The sequence below is a fragment of the Sorghum bicolor genome, chromosome 4 (genome assembly GCF_000003195.3).
Source record: "Sorghum bicolor cultivar BTx623 chromosome 4, Sorghum_bicolor_NCBIv3, whole genome shotgun sequence".
NCBI lineage: Eukaryota > Viridiplantae > Streptophyta > Magnoliopsida > Poales > Poaceae > Sorghum > Sorghum bicolor.
This window is the reverse complement of record NC_012873.2, coordinates 8021700-8045073: the sequence shown is the minus strand read 5'-3', so window position 1 is coordinate 8045073 and position 23374 is coordinate 8021700. Positions and strand designations below refer to the sequence as shown.

General features: G+C 42.8%; 3 protein-coding genes and 1 long non-coding RNA gene across 4 annotated transcripts; 3 read left to right on the top strand and 1 right to left on the bottom strand.

The window, feature by feature from the left end:
- On the top strand, window positions 6877-9512 carry LOC8085530 (cytokinin dehydrogenase 7). The gene is made up of 3 exons (XM_002453499.2): window positions 6877-7666; window positions 7794-8200; window positions 8323-9512. The coding sequence occupies exons 1-3, from the start codon at window positions 7057-7059 to the stop codon at window positions 8917-8919; spliced, it is 1614 nt and encodes a 537-aa protein (XP_002453544.1). The 5' UTR covers window positions 6877-7056; the 3' UTR covers window positions 8920-9512.
- On the top strand, window positions 14237-15956 carry LOC8073763 (CASP-like protein 2D1). The gene is made up of 3 exons (XM_002453498.2): window positions 14237-14500; window positions 14738-14849; window positions 15451-15956. Exons 1-3 carry the CDS (start codon window positions 14352-14354, stop codon window positions 15730-15732), a joined length of 543 nt encoding a protein of 180 aa, XP_002453543.1. The 5' UTR covers window positions 14237-14351; the 3' UTR covers window positions 15733-15956.
- LOC8073762 (tetraspanin-2) lies at window positions 16161-18803 on the bottom strand. The gene is made up of 2 exons (XM_002451734.2): window positions 17949-18803; window positions 16161-16828 (listed from the first exon to the last, which is right to left on the bottom strand). The coding sequence occupies exons 1-2, from the start codon at window positions 18786-18788 to the stop codon at window positions 16526-16528; spliced, it is 1143 nt and encodes a 380-aa protein (XP_002451779.2). The 5' UTR covers window positions 18789-18803; the 3' UTR covers window positions 16161-16525.
- LOC110434586 lies at window positions 19065-21832 on the top strand. The gene is made up of 2 exons (XR_002452121.1): window positions 19065-19452; window positions 21509-21832. It is a non-coding gene; the product is annotated as an uncharacterized LOC110434586 (long non-coding RNA).

Below are 23374 nucleotides of genomic sequence, written 5' to 3'. Positions count from 1 at the left end.
GTGGAGATCTGCGTGGAGGAGAGTCGGGCGTCGCAGGAGCCGCGCGTCGCAGGAGGAAGGAGGCGGCCGCTCTCCGTGGGGGCTCTCCGTGGGCACTCTGCGTGGAGATCTGCGTGGAGGAGAGCCGGGCGTCGCAGGAGGAAGGAGGCGGGCGCTTTCCTTTTTGTTGTGCGGAAGAGAGAGCCGGGCGTCGCAGGAGGCAGGACGAAAGCCCGATCGACGATTGTCGCACGAAACAGGTGTCCATCTTCTACTCTTTTTAGTTGTAAGGAGATTAAATGTCTTGGACTCTATGATAGAGTCTTGCATTGTGAGTGCCCTAAGTACTTCTACATAGGTACTCCCTCCATACCCAAAATAAGTGACGTTTTGGATATGATTGTGCTTACCAAGGAGTGGTTAATGTAGGGTTAGTTTTCCGTCTTTGCCCTTAATAAATGTGGTTGCGGGTGAATCTACATTGAGATGCAACCAAGTGTTCAGATGGATAGTAGAGGGAAGTTTGGTCCCCGAAGCGTGAGGTCCTGTGTTCGACGCCCGCAAGGGCCATTTTTTTGTGTTGCAGGTTTTTTTTTTGCATGGCGCTGTTTGCATGGCGCGCTCGCGAGTTTGGCGGCCAGTTCTGCACGGCGCGCTCGTGAGTTTGGCATGGCGCGCTCCCGAGTTCTGCATGCAGCGCCTAGGCCAAATTTTTTGCATGCCGCGCTCACTTTCTGCATGCCGCGCGCGTTTCACTGCCGCGCTCATTTAATTCACTGGCCGGCCATATGCTAGTCTATTTACTCGCAGACGCCCGTTCACTTAGTTCACTCGCAGACGCCCGTTCATGTACTCCGTCTTGCGACGCTCGCAGACGCCCGTTCATGTACTCCGTCCGGCTGGACGAGCGCATGCGTGCGTTAATGGCCGGGTGAGAAACGAGGAAACGCATGCTCTTCTTCGTCAATGCGGGCGGCGGTACTCCAGTATGCGTGCGTTAATGCGGCCGGGTAATTAGTACGTTACATGGCATCCAGGGGTATATGAGGAAAAACTACCAGCGCTAAGTCCACAACGTCACTTTTTATGAAAATGGATCATAGGCCTCAAACGTCACTTATTTTAGGTATGGAGGGAGTACCTCCTATGTTTATATCATTCGATCTCGCTCTATGGATAGTCTATATTTTTTCCAACCATTATAAATTGCTGAAAAATAACAGAAAACACAGGAGAAGGCACCAAATTCAAAGGAGAATTCAGTTGCAAATAATCAAACTTCTAAGTTCAAATGATAAGACTATTGGAAAGGGCTCAGACTACCTTGATTGATGCCAGGCCTCATATTTTGATGTAACTGCAAGTTTGGGTCAACGGTTTTAGTGCATTTTATCTGTAAATTTTTCTACTCCAGTCCCTCGTTTTTAGGGGTACCTTTGTGAATGTAGTTGACATTCTGTGCGTGCATGTTCTATTTTATTAGCAATGGCCAAGCTCAACCAAATTTCGTTAACAGGGTAAGAACACCACAGCAGCCCAACAAACGAAGGCCTCATACGCAAACCAAACCATGATCCATATATATATATATATTGAATAATTGCATCCGATCCAATGGGCACAGATTGCATAATTGCATTCGATCCAATAGGCTCAGAACTGATAAGTAGTGGCGAGATTTTAGAGAAATACCACTAAGCTTTATAAAAATTCATATTCAAGATTCCCTTACGTTTCTCTTTTCTTTTTTTTTATTTTTTTCATCTTTTATATATATATGTAAAACAAAGAATAGCAATATGTTTCACTGTCAGTCAACCATAATTATTTGAATTTGGAAGTACATATATAGTTGTGGCATTAGATATATATAGAAGATATTATTGTTGACAAATGAAGTAATGATTGTACCACTTCAATTGCAACTTTACAATTTCATAGTAGAGATATAATTTATCCACCTTAGGTAATTTAAAGTTCTTGGAAATAATAAGTTGTTGTTACTGGTAGGAAGCTTTGACATTCAAAAATCTGGTATATAATGAACTCTAATTAAAAAAATCAGGCTTCTAACATTCTTTTTTGTAAGATATTTGTAGGGTAGAGGGTACTACTGCCAGGGCACGCGATGGTGACCCATGATCTTTTAATTTTTTTATTTAAAAATATATATTTAGACCTTATAAGAGTTTTGTATAGAAGTAATCATTAGTATAATTCCACCCTCTAGATGTTTTACGAAAAACTCTAAGAAATGAAACAAAGCAAAGGATTAGCTACTAAAGAAATATTCCTCTTAAAAGAAGACCTACATGCTTAGTGAAGATCTCCATAGCTAGTCTCTAATGTGGCACAGGCCCACTTTAAAAGTGATATTTTGTTCTCCTTCTATATATATGATGGTTCAAAGATATCTAGGAAGTTACCCTAAAAATAAGCTACAAATAAGAGTGAAATAGTTGTTGTCAAATGTTGCATCATTTCCAACAAAGCCAAATAGATTAAAAAATTGCACTTGACCCCATACGCTGGCCTATTTATCAAAACTATATTATGGATAAATCAACTACATCTTTAGCATGTTGCAAACTAAATGACATGCATTGTAAAAACTCTAGACAAATCTCACAACATGATAATCGACTACACTAGTCACCGCAACATGATAGTCAATTATCATAAAAACAACACTGGTCATCTTCTTTCTAATTTCTTTTTCATAAATTATTTTCATTTAAATTACCCTTTAAAAATGTTAGAAAATAGGGGTAGATGGACGCTTTATTTCAAAATCGCGGGGGCAAAATCACAAAGCTAATAAAGTAGGAGCAAAATCACCATTCAGTCTAGAATAGGGGTAGAAGCACCAAGTTACCTATTTTTATGGGTTGTTAGGAGATAATTGTAGATTGGCTTGAATCTTTTAGAGAAGTCTATTTGTTCAAATTTGTTTTGGGTTGTTAGAGGGAAAAAGCCAATTGATTAAGCTTTTGTTGGAATGCTCAAACGCTAGTTGTGAAAAAACACAATTATAGAAATTGCTTTTAGATAAAAGAACATATAGGAGTATCTATCAGTGGTAATGACGTTAAGATGATATTATTGATCTAAAACCACTTCTGGTCTCTACATTGTTAGGATGCACACAAGCTATGATCATTAAAGGACAAGGACATGATATTATGCTATGGCGAGTTACAACTTAAAACACACAACTATCTTCTTTTGTGCACCTTAACAATGCATAAACCTCGAAGAAAAACTATCAAAAGCAATGCATGAAGTAGAAAATGACATACATGCACGCTGTCATTGCCATGATCCAAGAAGTATAGGCTAGGCCATTGGTTTTCACCGTGGAGAGCAATTCATAACTCTAGATAATTCCCAGAGAGGAAGAAGAAACAACAACATTAGTTTCATGTACAACCAACTAAGTCTAGACCTGAATTCTCTTCTTCTCACTTATATTACACTACTTTTGTTATTATCGTTACCCGCTATAGAGTCAAATGATTGTCTATAACTTAGTCATTGAAAATCATTTCAATCAATCATCTTTGACATACGCTTTCCTAAATACGATACTCGGAATACTCCTGGGTGAAGTTCTACATCGATATTATGTGCACTTGCGAAATTATCCAATTGAACATAAGAAATATCAACATACTATTTTGGAGTTGCCCTTATAGAATTTGCAGTAGGCTCTACCAAAATACTAATATTTTGTCTTGATTGCTTTAACACCATCATCTATGGGTTTCTACATGATTCGACTACATAGTTATTAATATGGTGCAAGCTTGTGTGATATCCTTTCAAAGACCAAGGGTTGTTGCGCATAACTAGGAGTATCAGATTATAATAAGTGATGTCAACACCAAGATCAGATTGATTTAGGAAGTATAAAATAAAGATGATGTCAGGTGGAATCGAGTAGAGGAATTTGATGGCAAAGGGGATTTTAGCGTGTCGAAATATGTGGTAACCTATGTGCTTGTCCAACAAGAATTGATTGATGCTCTTAAGGGCACCATTCTAGACAAGACAACTAATGAAGATTGGAAGGTGATGGGGTGGAAGGTTGTCAGTATAAGTCGGCTATGTCTCTCTGATCAAGTAAACTACTCGATGATCAACACCATTGAAATTATGGAATAGGTTAGAAGATCCATATATGGAAAAGTCGCTGACAAATCGGTGGGTACTAAAGCATCGACTATTTAGGTTACATATGGAGGAAGGTACATGATTCATTGACCATCTAAATTTCTTCAACAAGCTTGTTACACACCTAGTGAGAATAATAAGGTTCATCTTTACCACCATCGTGGGAAAAAGTAATTATGAATATTCTCATTGGGAAAACCACTCTCAACTTCAATGTGACAGTTGCATACCTATTAGAGGTGGAGTCCTTGAAGAAGTTGTAGTAATCTTCATTCTCAGGTGATCAAGTTTTGATTGTTTCAAGTGGAGTAGGAAAAGTCAAGAATCATGGGAAGAAGAAAGGCAAGAGCAGGGATAACACACATGCTATGTGTCAAAGGAGGGTCGCATGATAAATTATTGTCCAAGTTTGAAGACTATGAGAGGAGCATGCTCAATGGCAAGTGAGGATGAAAGTGATGTAGTTATCATTAGTCTACTAGGTACTATTCATGATTGGATACTAGGTTCACATTGTTGCTTCCATATATATTCGGTGAGGGAGATGTTTGACGAAGGATCTCTACACCTGATAAATAGAACTGTTCACTTAGCGAATTGTATGGAGTATGGGGTTTGCTATATCCTAGGCTTGAAAAGGAATCTAATATCTGTGAGGTCCTAGAACTCCAAGTTTATGTCTTATCAGTACAAGGTGGAGTCATGCGAGTTACTTGCAAAGTGCAGGTAATTATGGAAAGTAAGGATTAATGGACGGTACTGCGTGCTAGGAAGTATCATGGGTGGTGCAACCATAGGGAGATTAGGTAAAAAACTTATCAAAAGAAGCAAGTCGTCTCATCAAAGACAGATAGTCAAATCTCAATTACGATCAAGTGCAAGGTTGGAAAGATGATTGCAAATGTGAAACCACAAGCTATTAGAAGAAGAAAGACATGGTGGGGACCAACCACACAGTACTAGCGAGCAAGCGGAGCTTGGAGGTGGTACAAACCTATGGCATGGAGGTCAATAGGAGAAGGTGGTGTGGTTAACCAAACTACACGATGAAGGAGCTCCCAAGTGGAAGGTTTAGGCACTCGATCCTAGGCACTAACACATGTATTGTGGTAATGTGCATGAGCCCCTCTGATGGAGGCACTCTTAATCGGGAGCGTATAAATAAAAAAGAGCTGACTTGGAGCGAATTCTTGGACGAACACAATTACTTCAAAGGATTAGAGTCAAGTTGGAGGTATGGTGGTCAAATCCTACTAGTAATAGGACTTAGTAGAGGTGTGTTATTAGGACTTCTAGTTCTGTTAGGACTTGAGTGCAAAAGTCTACTAGGAGTAGGAAGCCTACTTGCATGTATGAGGGCTTTGGAAGAGACTATATAAACAAGGAGTAGAGGCCATAGGTATCAACCAACCCAATACAAGGGCCTTATCCACAGCTTGTAAGGAGTAATTAGGAGCACTCATAAGAATATTACAAATTTATGGGGGGGTTAAAATATTTTTATGATAAATGTAACATGACTTTTATCTTTCCAACTAAATATGTAAAATCAACTTACAATAATAAAATAAACTTTTTTAAAGCATATGAAACCAAGATATAGTCTTTGACTAGTCTCTTTAAATTAGAAACAAAAACAAGGGAATGAAACCAAATTTCTCTAGTTGTCAAGTACATTCCTTTTCTTCTCTACCAAAAATCCATTGGTTTCAAGATTGTAAAAAAAAATTCAAATTTTACAAGTTTTATAATGATTTCATTTATCAACGTTTGCAAGGATAAAAAATAACATCCCATAAATATAATTTGAGTTCTTGACTTTAAGAACACACATATTCAACATCTCTCTATTTAGAGGCATTAATTCTTCATCCTCACCAGACACATGGTAGTATTCAATCAGTTGACATATATCTGCAGATTTTATTTGGTCTGATAAATTTAAGGCCCCCTATGTTCATGCATCCTCACATTTTTTATACAATAATCCAGCCGTCGGAAGGATTTATTTTTCTTAGACATCGAGTTTAAATTTCTCATCTGAGCGCACATCAACTCACAGTTATAATAGCATTGGATTCGATCAAAACAAAAAATGTTTACGTTCCTGTGAGTCCATTATTTTATTCCTGCCGGAAATTAAATGAACAAACTCCAATGTCAATGCAGATATTATCTTGAATAGTTCAAGTCTATTATATATGCTGTGATAGAAAGCGACAGTCAATTTTCAGTTTACCTACTGGCATCATCAGTCTGTCTCCTACTCTCCTACCGTCAGTTGATCGCTACAGTCACTTTTATTTTAATATTGCTGCGACGATACACAAGTTTCGCCTTTTGATTTTATCAAGCTTAAATTTTTACTATATAGCATAAATTTGATTTTAACAATTTGAGTTATTAGACCAACTAGCGGCTTACTGTTTGGCCACTATGTTATATAGATTATGTATTTTTCAGCCAGCAAGGCAGAAGAAATATTTACTCCGTATTTAATTATTCTCTGAACAAGCATGGTCTTCAGAAACTAAAAGAAGGCGAGGATAGAAAGAGATTGCTCTGACCAATATTCATTAGGATATTCTCTCTCTCTCTTCTTTTATGGTACATGAGGATACTCTCTCTACAAGTCAAAAGCTCAAAACCTGTATATAGAACCCTGTTAACATAAAGTTTTCCCCAGTCATGCCCATGCTTCAGGTGCATTCTTGTTTCTTTTTTCCCCCCAAAAGTCAATCAGTTCCATTTGTCAACGTCTGCAAGGCTGAATGGTATCCTATATATACCTGGGGAGTTCTTGACCACAAGAAAACACAAACAATCTCTCCATTTCTGGTTTCTGATCACCAGAGTCAAATAATCAACTCCCACGTCCCACTAGTTGCAGCAAGAGAACGAAGCATGGCAAACACTTGTTTCCTGGCTTTCGCCATTCTCAGCAGCGTCCTCTCCGTCGTTGCCAGCCAGCTCCGGCCACTGCCTGCCGCCGGCCTCCCGGACGATCTTTTCAGCCTGGGCATCGCGCCGAGGATCCGCACAGATCGCAACTCGACGGCGAAGGCGTCGACGGACTTCGGCCAGATGGTGAAGGCCGCGCCGGAGGCCGTGTTCCATCCCGCCACGCCCGCTGACATCGCCGAGCTCATCCGGTTCTCCGCCTCGTCGGCCGCGCCGTTCCCCGTGGCGCCGCGCGGGGAGGGCCACTCCTGGCGCGGCCAGGCGCTCGCACCGGGCGGCGTCGTCGTGGACATGAGCTCGCTCGGGCGCGGTCACCGCGCGCCACGCATCAACGTGTCCGCGGCCGGCGCGGAGCCGTTCGTCGACGCCGGCGGAGAGCAGCTGTGGGTCGACGTCCTCCGCGCGACGCTGCGACACGGCCTGGCGCCACGCGTGTGGACGGACTACCTCCGGCTCACCGTCGGCGGCACGCTCTCCAACGCGGGCATCGGCGGGCAGGCGTTCCGGCACGGCCCTCAGATCGCCAACGTGCAAGAACTCGACGTTGTCACAGGTATCGACCGATCATTACATACAGCAGTAACAATAGTAATTACTCCAAGTGAAAATTATATAGACAACTAATAATCAGGAGTAACACACGCATGTTAATAACAGTTTATCTATGATGATCAATGCAGGGACAGGCGAGATGGTGACATGCTCCAGGGACGTGAACTCGGACCTGTTCTTCGCGGCTCTGGGTGGATTGGGCCAGTTCGGGGTCATAACCCGGGCTCGGATCCGGCTTGCGCCGGCGCCGAAGAGGGTGCGCTGGGTTCGTCTTGCCTACTCGGACGTCGCCACTTTCACCAAGGATCAGGAGCTTCTCATATCAAATCGGACTGGTCTGATCGGTTTCGACTATGTTGAAGGCCAAGTCCAGCTCAACCGGTCCTTCATCGAAGGTCCTAAATCAACACCGTTCTTCTCCGGCACCGATCTTGCTAGGCTTGCTAGGCTCGCTTCCAGGACTGGATCCGTGGCAATCTACTACATCGAAGCTGCCATGTACTACACCGAGGACAATGCCATATCCATGGATAAGGTACAAATTAACTCGAACATAAAAAGTTGAATATAATTTCATTGTCATTTCCATGATTTTACACCGCATATATTGCTTTGGATGAAAGGAAACTCATTCGATGTTGCTATTGATTGTTGCAGAAAATGAAGGCACTCCTGGATCAGCTTAGCTTCGAGAAAGGGTTTGTGTTCACCAAGGATGTGACGTTCATGCAATTCCTCGACCGGGTGCGGGAGGAGGAGAGTGTGCTCCGGTCAGCCGGCGTGTGGGAGGTCCCACACCCATGGCTGAACCTCTTCGTCCCGCGGTCTCGCATCCTCGACTTCGACAATGGCGTGTTCAAGGCTCTCCTCAAGGACGCCAACCCAGCTGGGATCATTCTCATGTACCCTATGAACAAGGATATGTGGGACGATCGGATGACAGCAGTGACCCCAACCATGAACGACGACGTGTTTTATGCTGTGAGTATGCTGTGGTCGGCATTGTCCATGGATGATGTGCCCCAGCTTGAGAGAGGGAACAAGGCGGTGTTGGACTTCTGTGATCAGGCAGGCATAGAATGCAAACAGTACCTGCCACACTACACGTCTCAAGATGGGTGGCGACAACATTTTGGGACAAAATGGAGGCAAATTGCTGAGCTAAAGGCCAGATATGATCCTCAGGCATTATTGTCGCCAGGCCAGAGGATTTTCTCGAAGCCAGTAGAGGCATCGGGCATTGCTTCTGCCTGATTGCCCGTTCTACTACTAGTAGTAGTAGTAAACAAAAATGATTTTTCGTATATAGAATGTACATGATAGGTGTTTCATAGTAAGATAGGTCTAGATAGTTTAGTTCGTTTATGTAGCACTAAAATTATGTAGTCAAGTCAAAAAATTTTAGCCTTCATCCCCATTACTGATCAAGATTTCCCTATTCTACAATATGCTGACGACACCCTTATCTTTATCAAAGCCTGTCCCACTGAACTTGCTCATTTAAAAGGCATCCTCTCCTCCTTTGCTGAATCCTCAAGGCTTAAAGTTAATTATTCTAAGTCCATGATGGTTCCCCTTAATCTGCACCAAGATGCAACCCAACCTCTTGCTCAAATTCTAGGTTGCCCTATTGGTGACCTCCCTTTTACCTACTTAGGTCTCCCCCTTTCCCTTTCTAAACCATCAGTAGCAGACTTCTGGCCACTAACCACTAAATGCGAAAGAAGGCTTGCTGCTTTCTCATCCTTTCTCAATGAAGCAGGCAGATTACAGCTCACTAACTGGATTTTAACTGCCCTACCAATGTTCGCTATGAGCAGCTATCTGCTCCCTAAGACCATAGTGGATCAAATTGATAGGTTCAGAAGACATTGTCTTTGGAGGGGTTCTGACATTAGTAGCAGAAAACCTCCTAAAGCCGCTTGGCCCAAATGCTGCCTACCAAAAAATGAAGGAGGTTTGGGCATCCTTGACATCAACAAACAAAATGAAAGTCTTCTTCTAAAACATCTTCACAAATTCTTTAATAAAGATAACACTCTCTGGGTTCAGCTTGTTTGGGACAAATACTACTCAGGAGCTAAACTCCCTTTCTTAAATGTCTATTTTAGGGGATCCTTTTGGTGGCGTGATATCTTAAAATCTCTTAATTCTTTTAAGAACCTTTCCACAGTCACAATAAAAAATGGATCTACTTGTCTCCTTTGGTTTGATCACTGGACCAATGCTCCTCTAAATCACCAATACCCTGAGCTCTTTTCTTTTGCCCGAAACCCAAGAATTTCGTTGGCCACTGCTTGCTCCTCTACTGATCTTCATTCCCTTTTCCATCTTCCTCTAACCTCTGAAGCCTATCTGCAGTTCCTTAACCTGTCTACTCTCCTTCAAAACTTGCAACTAACAAATGAATGTGACATTTGGACTTACAACAATGGCCACAGAACCATTTCTTCCCATAATGCCTACCTTCACCTTGTTGGACAGCACAACCCTCATCCTGCCTTTCGCTGGTTATGGCAATTGTTTTCCCAAAACAAGAGGAAAATCTTCTTTTGGCTCCTTCTTAATGATCGCCTTAATACTAGATCCCTCCTTCACAGGAAAAACATGCACTTACCTTCCTACTGCTGTGTTCTTTGTCATAGCAATATTGATGAAGACCTTACCCACCTCTTCTTTCATTGTCCTTTTTCAATTTCTTGTTGGTGGAGTCTTCAGGTAATAGTGCCAAATAGTATGAGCGTTTGCCAAATTGTGGAAATTCTTAAATCTCAGCTTCTTGCACCTTTCTTCATGGATGTAATAGTAACAATGTGTTGGGCAATTTGGTCCTCGCGAAATGATAAGATCTTCAGAGGCATTGACAACTCTATCCGTCGCTGTAAGGAGATCTTCAAACAAGAATTTGCTCAAGTTATCCTACGAGCAAAGAGTGACATGCAACCATCGATGAAGACATGGCTACAAGCTTATGTATAATATTTTTTATCTTTTTCCACTCTTTTTTTGTCTCCTAAGTGAGGCTTGTAACACTTTGTACATTTTGTTTCTTCAATAAATTCCAGTAGGGGGTGAAACCCCTCCTGTTTCCTAAAAAAAACTAATTTTGTATAGCACTGTTGGTGAGTTTGCGTACATGTTGTGGGCATGTACCTCGTGCTGTGTATTTCTTTTTCTAGGTAGGTCATTTATAGGGACCAAACCTTCTGGTCACGTAATTTTTCCTTAGTATTGGCTGATTTCATTGGTTTTCTTTGCGCTATTTTCTCACACCTTGCATCTATTGGGACCTAAATACCCGTAAATTGGCATGTTAAGTTGTTAACGCACCTGTTGCTGTTATTATTTGTGTTGCCACTTAAACCACCAAAACATTATTGAATATGACATAGAGAAGCCATATACCTTATACAATTTTAAAGCATTAATCTAGTGTCAATTAAACATCAAAGTAGTACCGTTGGTGGTTTTGCACGTTACGTACGTAAAATGAATAACACAAGGGGAAACGATTGCGTTAGATTAATTTGTTTCAGTTTGGCGCGTAATCCGTCGTCCCGTAATTAGATACTAGCCTATTCTATCCGTTTATCTTATGAGTCGTACTATTTCGACGAACAAACCGTATTTTTCTCTCAGAATAAACCAGCGAGCAGTACTTTTAGCCACGGTCATAATATCAGCGCTTAGAGCAACTCCACCGGTTCGTCTATCTTATTTCCCTTAAAATCTTCTGTTGGGGATCGAGGCACCGAATTACATGATGTAGAGGAGGGCTGCCGCGACAGTAGATTAAGAAAAGGAAGAAGTTCACCTTAAGTTCCTCAACTTTCGTGAAAGTTTATTTTTCATCCCTGAACTTCAAAATTAGGTAAAATACATCCCTCAACTTTTGTGCATATTACATCCCTGCCATGGTTATGAGCAGTTTTGAAGGCAGTTTTGTCTTTTTCTTTTTTTATTTATTTCAGCTAAATATTTGTAAAATTATAGTAAATCACATAAAATTCATTAAATAGTAAATCTGATTTTGTTGGACTCTAGATAAGTAGAGCTACACAGTGAACATATAATATGATATGCTTTAGTACAAAGTTTTTGTTGTAGCTTTAGATATGTGTTTTTCTATAATTAATTAGAATAATTCATAGCTATAGTTTGTATGGTCCAATTGTGGTGAATTTTTTATGTTGGGCTAATTATTTTTTTAAACTATGGTAAAAATTTCATACTTATTAGATCATGTATAACTTAGTTATAGATTTATTAAGATTTAACAAGCATAAACCTAAATAAATCTATAACTAAGTAATACATGATCCAATGATTATGAAATTTTTAATACAACTCAAGCATAGAATAATTAGCCCACCATATAAATTTCATCATAATTGGACCATAGTAACTATAGCTATAATTAGTCTAATTAATTACAGAAAAGCATAGATCTAAAGCTGCATAAAAAATTGGTACTAAAACATACTATATTATATATTCAATGTGTAGATCTAATCATCTGAAGTTCAACAAAATTAAGTTTTCTATTTTATGATTTTTATATGATTTACTGTGATTTTTTTAAAAAATTCATCCAAAATAAATAAAAAAAAAGACAAAACCGCTTTCAAAACAAGGTCAAAGATGTAATGTGTACTGTTTTAAAAGTTAAGAGATGTATTTTATCTGGTTTTAAAGTTCAGAGATGGAAATTAGATTTTCGTGAAAGTTAAGGGACCTAATAAAGTGGACCTTTTCCTTACGAAAACTCCATCTCATGGTAAGGAAAGGGCCCGTAAGCAGCAGCTGGGAATAGGCCCAAAAAACAGAGCAGAGCAGCCGGTAGCGAGCGCACGGGCCCAGAGAGCGCAGAGGAATCTGGCCGCCGCCCAAGCCCAACCTGTGGAGTGCAGCTGCCGGCGTTGAGGCCACGTCACCACGGGCGGCCGCTGACGTGAGCCGCGCGTGTATCCCTAGCTACCAGTAGGAGTATGCTGCGGGGGCTCCGCTGTTGGGTTGGGCGGTCGTGGTGGGGACGGCGCGTGCTCAGCTTTGCCGCGTGTAAGCTTCTTTAGACCTTGTTTAGTTTTAAAATATTTTACAATTTTTTTAAAATTTTCATCAAATCGGATCTTGCGGCATATGCGTAGAGTATTAAATATAAATAAAAACAATAATTAGTTACACTGATTAACTGTAATTTGCGAGACGAATATTTTAAGCCTAGTTAATTTATGATCAAATAATATTTGTCAAATTCAAACAAAAATGCTATAGTGTTTATTTTACCAGAAAACATTTGAAACTAAACCAGTGGGCATCAGGATCAACATTCCATCAGAGACGCATCTCGGTTCACACAGGACGGCGGCCTCAGCGTCATCATAGCTCGCAACAAAAAGAAAACCCAACTGGCCTCGCCCACTAACGAAATGGGCCAACACCAAAATGGCTTATTTTATTCGTATATTATTATATCCTCGCCATCTACCACAAAACACAACGACATGTGAACGTAGCTGAGGCCTTGTTTAGTTCGCAAAAATTTTCAAGATTTCCCCTCATATCGAATCTTTGGTCGTATGCATGGAGCATTAAATATAGACGAAAATAAAAACTAACTGCACAGTTTATCTGTAATTTATAAGATGAATCTTTTGAGCCTAGTTACTTCGTGATTGGACAATATTTGTCAAATAAAAACAAAATACTACAGTAGCTAAAAACAAAAAATTTTGCGAACTAAATAAGGCCTGAAACAGAGAACAGAGGAAGATTGCAACTCAACCTTACCTATAACCCAAAAACTTTTCAAGACTTTTTGTCACACCAAACCTTACAACACATATATGAAGCATTAAATATAGTTAAAAAACTAATTACATAATTTATCTGTAATTTACGAGATGAATCTTTTATGTCTAATTAGTCTATAGTTGGACAATAATTACAAAATAACACAAATACTACAGTACGTAGAATTTTTTCACAGGGACCTTATTTAGTTCCCAAAACTTTTCAAGATTCTCCGTCACATCGAATTTTATGGCACATGCATGGAACATTAAATATAGATAAAAAAAGATAACTAATTACGCAGTTTATCTGTAATTTGCGAGACGAATCTTTTGAACCTAGTTAGTCTATGATTGGACAATAATTGTCAAATAAAAACGAAAGTGCTACAGTAGCGAAATCCAAAAGTTTTCGCTAACAGAACAAGGCAAAGCAAGAATTTTGCAAAAAAAAAATTCAGATCCCCATCACATCAAATCTTACGGAACATGCATGAGCATTAAATATAGATTAAAGAAATAACTAATTGCATAGTTTACCTATAATTTGTGAGATAAATCTTTTGAGTATAATTAATCTATGATTGGATACAAACATAAATGCTACAGTGTCCATTTTGCAAATTTTTATAAACCTAAACAAGGCCTAAGCATGTGAACGTAGCCGAAACCAAACGGTTCCACTCCGCCTCTCCGTACATTCCGTGGGCCAGCCGCATTCATCGCTGCATCTTTTCTCCCCGGGACACGGCCGGGCCCTATATATCCCCTGTAGCTCGCCACGCTTTGGACGCTACTGAGTGCGCCAAACTACTCGTGTCGTGTACCCTCCTCCATCTTCTTCCCCTTGCTCTACGGCACTTGCACACGAGTGAGTCCAGGCCTCCAGGGGCCATGGCGGCGTCGGGGCTCAAGGTCCCCGAGATGGCGCTGAGGGTCTGCGTCGTGCCGCTCGCGTTGGCCTCCCTCTGGGAGATGGCCACCAACGCGCAGGCCGACGACACCTACGGGGAGGTCAAGTTCTCCGACCTCTCCGGATTCAGGTAGGTCGGTGCTCTAATTAAGCATCATCCACACCGTCAGGTTAAATTATCTCAATTGCTGTCTCTGCTTATAAAAGCATCTCCGTGCCATAGACTAGACTTGCAGTAAGCATTAGTTAGAATTGAATTCACTCTATTGGGCTGTTAACCCTCTTGCTTGCTTAATTTCTCCCTTTTCGAATTTGTAACACAATTTCGGATGGATTCTCCTTGAAAGAAAGCGCATCATTTTGTCAGCTATTTGGTGGGCGTCAACGCCGTCACCGCTGCGTACGCGCTAGTCTCCATCTTGCTGTCGTCCTTGAAGCCCCTCGCGCGCTACGACTGGGTGATTCTCGTCATGGATCAGGTGAGATCTCACCCAACATCTATTCTCTACTCTACAGTGTATATATATATATATATATATATATATATATATATATATATATATATATATATATATATTATGCTCTTAATTACCTGTGCTCAATTTATTGGTGAGTGAGGAGACAATTTTCCATCGACAAATTAAACTGATCAGGACAAGAGTAGAGAAGTAGCAGTAGAAGATATATATATATATGATAGCATCAAGCTGAGTTCAGCAACGTTGAAAACTGAAAAGCAGAACAACCAAGGCCTTGTTTAGTTCCAAAAAATTTTGGGAAATCGACACTGTAGCACTTTTGTTTGTATTTGACAAATATTGTCCAATCATAGACTAACTGAGCTCAAAAGATTTCTCTCGTCAATTTCGACTGTGCAATTAGTTTTTATTTTCGTCTATATTTAATACTTCATGCATACGTTTAAAGATTCGATGTGACGGAGAATCTGAAAAATTTTGCAAATTTTTTTGGAACTAAACAAGGCCCAAGCGATTCTGTTTACTATACACGATTCATCGACTGTTGACCTCACTGACGATATCGCTTGCGCATGCACGGGATGGGTGGCCCTATATGGAGGCGTCGGCGTACCTGCTGGTGACGTCGGCGTCGGCGGCGGCGGAGCTGCTGCAGCTGGCGCGGCGCGGCGACCGGGAGGTGTCGTGGGGCGAGGTGTGCTCCTACTTCGGCCGCTTCTGCGGCAAGGCCACGGTGTCGCTGGCGCTGCACGCCGCCGCGCTCGCCTGCTTCGTCGCGCTCGCCCTCGTCTCCGCCTTCAGGGTCTTGAGCACCACAGGCAGCAGCTGCCATCCCCCCAAGCACGCACAGGCACAGGAACATGAGCAAGGGAGGTACAACTGAATGCAGCAGCAGTGACAGTGTCAGTGAGCGGGCGTTTGCTCGTGCACAGTGTTTGTGTTCTTACCACTACTACTACTACTACCAAGGGCATCGCATCGCATCGAGCGATCTTTGCACAGGCCAATAAGCTAGCAATGCATTGTGCCATGTCATTTGTGTGTGTGTATACAGGTTTCTCCGCGAACGTTTCTTTGTTGCAAAATCGTTACCGGCTCTGTCAGTGACACGTACGAGTCATGGGTCTGGAGTGGCATCGGCTGGGTGACCTCCAGGCAGCATCCCTTTGTCGCTTGTCGGAGCCCGTTACTGTTCTCGACGATCGGCATCCAATGCAACGCAGCGTACGAGTACGATGGAAAGAGTCCAAAGAACATGCTGACAGATCTGACTCAACCTACTACGCACAGCAAATCTGAGTTCCCTCAATGTCAGTAAACAACGTACTTACGAATCTGAATCAATCAGCCTTGATCCAGCAGCAGTACATCTCACTTGCTGGCCACTTGTTCAGAACTTCAGATATCAGATAAGATACATTACTCGTCGGCAAATAGGAAAAACACCATTACCTAATCTTACACATCTCCTCTACCTTACACATCTACCACTACCATGATGAACCAAGTCTGCAAACACACCAGCACCACCGCCGCTACAAATGCATACGCTTCACCAGGACACACACACACACACACAAATCCACAATCCACAATCCAAATACATGACAAAAAACCGTAAAAACCCTTAACCACATGGATCATCGGCATGCAGACGGCAGCAGCTTAATTAATTACTAGTACTTGTAGCGGCTGAAGATGGCGGCGGCCTGCGCGTTCTTGTAGGCGCTGCAGCCGACGAGGTAGAGGATGACGAGGGCGACGGTGGCGACGACGAGCGCGATGTTGGCCTTGTGCCACTGGTCCCGGAGCGTCTCCAGGAGGCCCGCCTTGCAGGACTCGCACTCGTAGCACAGCTGCCCCGGGTCGTTGCTCCACAGCCCGCAGTCCGGGTCCGCCGCCGGCCGCGCCGCCGCCGTCCACACCGTCGGGCTCACGTAGCTGAACCCGCACACCGACGGCGGCTTGCAGCAACCAGACTGTGCACCGTGCATGGTTCCATTTGCACAATAGCAATGCACACAGCGTCAGTCGTCAGATGGAGTTTTCTTTTCTTTTTTCTTTAATAAACAGTTTGGTGATTGAATTAGCTAGGGTGCAGAGATGGATGGAGCCAAACACATCATCGTGTAGTGTAATCTGACAGACAAACTCTGCGCAGATGAGGACAGCGAGATGAAAATACTATCCTATCAGCAGCTACAATCACTGTGCCCATGCCTAGCGCAGTCGCGCAAAGCCAAGAACACGGCTGTCAAGGTGACCAAAAAAACCCAGATCGAGGTGATGGAAACAGGGATTACAATCACCACACAGAGATCAACAGCTAACAAAACTACAAAAAGCAGCAGTATCTGTATTACTCCCAATGCACCGTCCCATGACACCCCTGTCTGCTCTCAGTCTCCGACCATATGTTCCTTCTCATTGCTAGTAATTAGAGGCTAATAAAGTTTAAAACGCTTTTGTTACTGGCAAGAAAAAAAAAAGAGCTCGCATTTCCATCCAAGAAAACGCCCACCACGCAGCTATGTTCCCATTCCCACTTCCCAGTCGATGTCAGCATCTGATTATTTGATCCAGGAAGTATTGTGGCGACACGGTCCTACGCATGGATGCCCCTTTAGACCATTTGGCATTCGCGTCGTTGGCGAAAGTCGAGAGAGAGAGAGAGAGGCCCACGCCACAGTGACGGTAGAGATGCCTGCCCATGATCTTTTTGCTGCTACTAAGCCCCGTCAGAAAGTTTGTCATCTGATTCCTCCTATCCCGGCCCTTCTAGTAGTAGCATCTCTGGAGGAGGGCTCCAGAGCGTCTGATTGATTGAGCCTAAAGCAATTAAAAAAATTCCTCTTTTCTTGTTCTTTCCCTATCTGTCTCCTCAGCTAGCAAGTGTCACTAGAAGCTACTAGTCCTCGTACTAATCATCTGTAAGTCATATGCTTAGCAGGGTTTGTACATTCTTAAATCAGTAAGAAAACTATACGGAAAATGAAGTTCAATGAACAGTAGCTTAGTAAGAAAATCATGGGTAATTAATGGAGGTCAATGAAGAGTAATCTTTTGGATGAGGAGGAGTGATAGTAAATGGATGCGTACCTGTAACGGGGAGAGGTGGGACTGATAGAACTGCTCGGCGTTGGTGAACGCAGCCTGTCTGGCGAGCTTCTTGCAGGTATCAGAGACAGCGAGGCAGGCCCTGATCTTCTCCCACCGTCCAGGGTCATCCGAGACGTAGCCTCTGAGCCACATGGAGAAGCCGTCGAGGTGGTAGTCGTCGTAGGCGCGGCCGAGCACCGGGTACGCGCCGGATCCCCGGGTGACGGCGAAGGCGAAGACGAGCAGCGCGATGAGCAGCACGACGAGCGACGCCATCGCGAAGAGGTAGAACGCCAGGAGGCGCCGCCGGTTCCAGTACGCGCCGACGAAGCCCGCCAGCGCCGCCAGGAGGAGCAGGCCGCCCAGGATCGCCACGGGCCACCGCGCCAGGCGCGCGCACTCCTCGCCCTGCGCCGACGCGAACCAGATCCCTGACGCGATCACGGGCACCGCGCAGATTAGCGCCAGCAGCGTCACGCACGCCGTGATGTTGTTGCTCACCGCCATGGCGACGACGGCGGCGCGCGGTGGTGGTGGTGGCTGTGGTCTGCTGCGCTCTGCGTGGGTGGTGGTGGTGACGAGGTGCGGTGGGGTGGCTGCTGCTGCTGATGTCCGGAGGATGGCCGGATGGATGGGCATAAAAAGGGCAGGCCTTTTGGAGGGGGGCCGGTTTGGAGAGGATGACGTGTGGGTCCGGGGAAAGGATTTGTTCGGGTGGCCTACCGCCGACGATACGACGCGTAGGTGCGCCGTGGGACGACGTTGCATTCCATGGCAACGGCCGACGGGGGTCGCCGCGTCGTCGGGCAGAGGCATGCATGGTCGGTTTGCTGTTGCCATACTATACGCGCCATCGGCAAGCCACAGACAGCAACAGCAGTGGACAGTGGTTGAGTGACCGTGTGAAGGGAGCCCTCTAGCAGCAGCAGCGAGCGAGCACGACGGAAGAGGGTCGTGCGCGTGTGTCAGTGTGCGCGCACACGTGCGCCAGCAGCCAGCGCCACACGGCTTTTGTGAAGGCAAGGCACGCACGCACATGGCCGAGTCGACACGCTCGAGTGGGGTGGCGGCCTGGCGGGCTCCCCGGCCCGCGGTCGCTATTTGTCCGTTTCTGATTTCGGAATTTCTAAATATCTTCTAGCAGTTTTTTTTGTTTCTGTTATCTTCCACTTTTATATGGTGGAGATGTTTGTTAAGATTCCTGCTCACTCGTAACATTTCCGGATTTCCCCTTTGCTTTCTGTGTTGTGGGCCGTTGTCTGTCTGCCTCATTTCAATTTGGGACTGTGACTGTCGTGGTTCTCGGTGCTGTTGACGGTGGGCGTGGCCTTGCCGGCGGCGGTGACGGCTTTGTCCGCGGTGGTGGCGGCCGCCTGTTGCAGCTGCGCGGTCCTCCCTGCTCCGCACCCCTCGACGCCCTGCTCTCGCACTCTCCCTCCCGGGCGCGTAGTCTGTCGCTGTCGTGCCACGGTCACCCTCTTCGCCGCCCCTCGTCCGCCCACAGGTGAGTCTTCTTCTCTCCCTCTCTCCCGGTCTAGCATATCTGTCACCCCCAAATTGCAGAGAGTGTTGTGGGTGTCGATTGCGCGACACCAACGACTCTCTAGAGGCAAGCGAAAGGAGGCGAGCACGAATCGGGTTGTTTAGGCTCCGTTGTCGAGGATGCCGCATAGGAATCCTAGGGGGCGAGCGGTGGAACTAGCTATACCAGCGGTAGAAGCAGGGCCTCACGAACAGGTTCCTATCACCACCAGGGTTATTCTGAGGATTCCGAGATCCCCTTCTCTCTGATGTCATTACAGGTCTGGATGAAGTCCGGCAGATGACTTTAGTCGATTCTGTTGTATTTTAGGTGAAAATTGGGGGTTTGTCTTTTGTGATTTTGTTCGTTGCTACCTTATATTGTTTGTATTCATTTTCAGTTTTTTGGGGTTTGTTTGTTTTGTTTGATTAAGATTTGATCCTGCCTGTGCATTTGCTTATTCTGTTAATGTTGACAGGATTTTACACATATAGTTAAATTTATAGGAGAAATTCTTGATTGTATTTCTATATATGTTTAGGCCAGCGAAATGGATTTGCTTGTGTGCAACAATGCCCTGAAGCTAGCCTGTGCATGACAACTAGCAACCTCTAGGGGGCTTATAGGTGCCAATGTGCTATGATGGTATTTTAGAGAGTTATACGAGGATAATAGAAGAGGCACTAGCTAAGAGTTCTACTGTCGAACATTGCTGAGAATAGGACACTGTTTTAATCCATGCCCTGGTGATTCCTTTTGATCTCTTTTGATAATGCATTTTGTGCTTCAGGCAATAAAAAATTTATTCCATGCCCTTTGTATTTTTTTGTCATCTCACTATGCCAAGTTTGTTTTGCCAAAACTAAAACACTAGTCATGTGTGGTAAGAAATTAAATAAAATTAGTTTACTAGGCACTATTTTATCTAGTCTCCTTGTGAAAATAGTGGTTCAGGGTGTTAAGTATTTGGCTGACTGATCTAAGTGTCGTTTTTCATTCCCCGTGCAATGTTAATTTTCATGGTATAGCAATCTACCATGTTCAGTTAAGAGCATAGTTGCATGTTGTGCTTGTTTTTTAGTGATTTTATTTCATTCTATTATTTTCATTTTAGTTTCCGTTCAAATTCAGTTATAGTTTAGTAGAACCTATTTTCAGTTAAATTCAGTTTGATTCCAGTACAATCTGCGGGTAAATTAATTCAGTTTTAGTATAGTATAATTTATTTCCAGTATAAGTTCAGGTTCTGTTTAGTAGAATGTAGATCATGGGCTTGGCCGGGGCAAGCTCGCCGGCAAGGCGACAAGGTGCTCGGCAACCTCTGCCCCTACAGTGCCAATTCCTGATTCAGATGTATTCAAGTTTACATTGGTTTTATTTTTCTAGTGAGAGTTTTACCTCAGCTTTTAAGTTTTGGATTTTTGGTTAAATACTCTGGGTTCCTGCATACTAGTTGGAAAATCCCCCAAATAACAAGCAATCTTGTTTAGTGTTGAAGTATATGGAACTAGAATTTCAAAGAAATTAAGAGTGAAAGAGTATATGTTATTTCTCGTATCCTAACTTGGGTGAGTAAAATATTTGCTGACTGATCTGAATGTAGTTTCATTTCCTGTGATATGCTTGTCTATGCTGTTTTTTTGTTAAAGTTTGGCATGCGTGAGCTTCAAGTATAGCATTTAATCAAAGTTGCCTTGTGTTTTTTTCTTTAAATATTTAATTTATTATTTGGCATTGTGTTTTAGATTTCTGTTTATGTTAGTTTATAGTTTGAGGTTCAGTTATTCAATTATGCCTTGAATGTTCGGTGATTCAGATTCAGTTTTTGTTAGTTTATAAGGTTGAATTTGAGTGTTTCAATTATCACTTTCAAGGTTCAATGTTTATTTCAGTCTTATCGTTTTCAGTATGTTGGCATGTTTTCCTCTAATGCTCAGTGCAGCAGCAACCTGATAGTAGACACTGCCCAGCTGCATGTTCTTTTCATCAATTTTTACGAGAAGGGGCTGCAGCTCACTTTGATTTTTGTTCTGTGCAGGTAAAGCAGGTTAGTAGCACATAAATCTTGTGGTATGTGCATATCCATTTCATGATCTAGAGAAGCAATTTCAACTTATCTCATACATGTTTAGTGATTCAAGTACAATTTTCAGTTCAGTTTAGCATGTGTCTTGGGTCTTATGTGCTAGATCTGTTTTAAGCTAAGCGTGGGAGTTTGAGTTCAGGTCTGGATTCCTATCGCTACTGGTCTCTCTTTCTCCCTCTTTACAGACCTTCTCAGATAAGGAGATGAGCTATTCGGTGACCCACTATTTATCCTGTCACCCATAACTTATTATGTGGATTGTCAAGGATTGTCAAATCTCACTTACTGGATCCATTTTCAAACTTAGATAATGATATGCCAGTATAGTTGTACAGAAGTTGCAAAGTTCAGTGGGCTGGTACACATTTGAGGTTTTGGAGCCAAGCACCATAGTATGACAGATTGACAGACCTGATGACTTTAGAGAACTTATATACGAACAATAGACAAATGGTTGTTTTAAGTTCAATGTTCGCTTAATCTTAGGACCTGTACAACTCAGTAGTACTATTTTGGTTGCCCTTTTCTCACAAGAAACTACCTGAACTTCTAATTGTTTGCTGCCTTTCAAAAGAAATTTTGATTCTTAAATGCCGGCAGCAAACTGTTTTTTACCAAAGATTATGAGTTTCTATTGTTTTTATTTGACTGTTATGATGTAATCACTTGAATGCACAAATGCATCAGCACTCTTTAATTTTAGGATGCTAAGAGAACCTGCTACAAAGCGAACGGGTCTAGTAAAATTACGAATAGGCAGCTGGATATGTGCTGTCTTGCGTTTTCTTTTTATTATTTCTGGAAGATTATAGCTGTAGAAATCTTCTAGATCTTCGAGTTCTATTTTCATGTGACGAACATACGTTGCCTTTTCTTTTCTTCTTTTGTTTGTCTTATTTGACGTGTCAACCACTGATTTGTTGAAAATGTGGAAGACAACAATCAGTATAGTCTTCCATGAGATGTGTAGTCAGTCCCTTCTGATTTCTCCACCATGGCAAAGCAAAAGCACACGGCGGGCTGGGGCTGGCAGACGGCGAGTGCGTCGGCGCCTCGCGCCGTGGGCATGCTTGGTCGTGAAACGCGTGCCGTCGTCAGGGCCCAGAGGTCGGACCTGGGCCGGCTGTCTTGCCAACCACACTTGAGCCCACTGAAGCCTTTTGTTTTTTTTTTGACAACACACTGAAGCCGTTGAAAGAGCGCTGGTGGGCCGCCGATCGATCGAGCCTAGCAAATCCGTTTATCTTTTATGAGATGCGCAAAGGAAGAACTGATCAATCAAAAAAAACTGAAATGTAATAAAAAAACTAATCACAAAAAAATCTAAAGAAAACTCAAGCTAGCTATTCCGTCAGTTCAAAAATAGTATAAGTTCTCGCTTCTCTAGGATTTGAATAATATAAATTTAACAAATCTATAAAATGTATTAGATTAATCAAAAAATGTATTTTTTTTGCAGAAATATATATTTGAAAAATATGAATGTATTTTGGACAAAGGGAGTAGAGTTTTATTTATCTGTCTGGATTCCTTGCGTGCATTGAAACAGTCGAAAACTATTGGGCTTTTTTATTAAAAGCTAATGACTTTCAGACTTCTGGCTTCTTCCATTAGCTTTTGTAATAACTTTTTAGCTTCTCGTCACACCAAACACCAAAAGAAAAATGATCGTCTCAGCATGCTTTCAACTTTTAGTTTATTTCTTTGAAAGGTAGTTTTTTCCAGTTTTTTGAAAGAGAGCTCAACAATTGGACTGTTTCTTTCAGCTTCTTAGGGCAGCTCCAATGGCGTTTTAAGAGCTAGCTCATAGAATGTTTT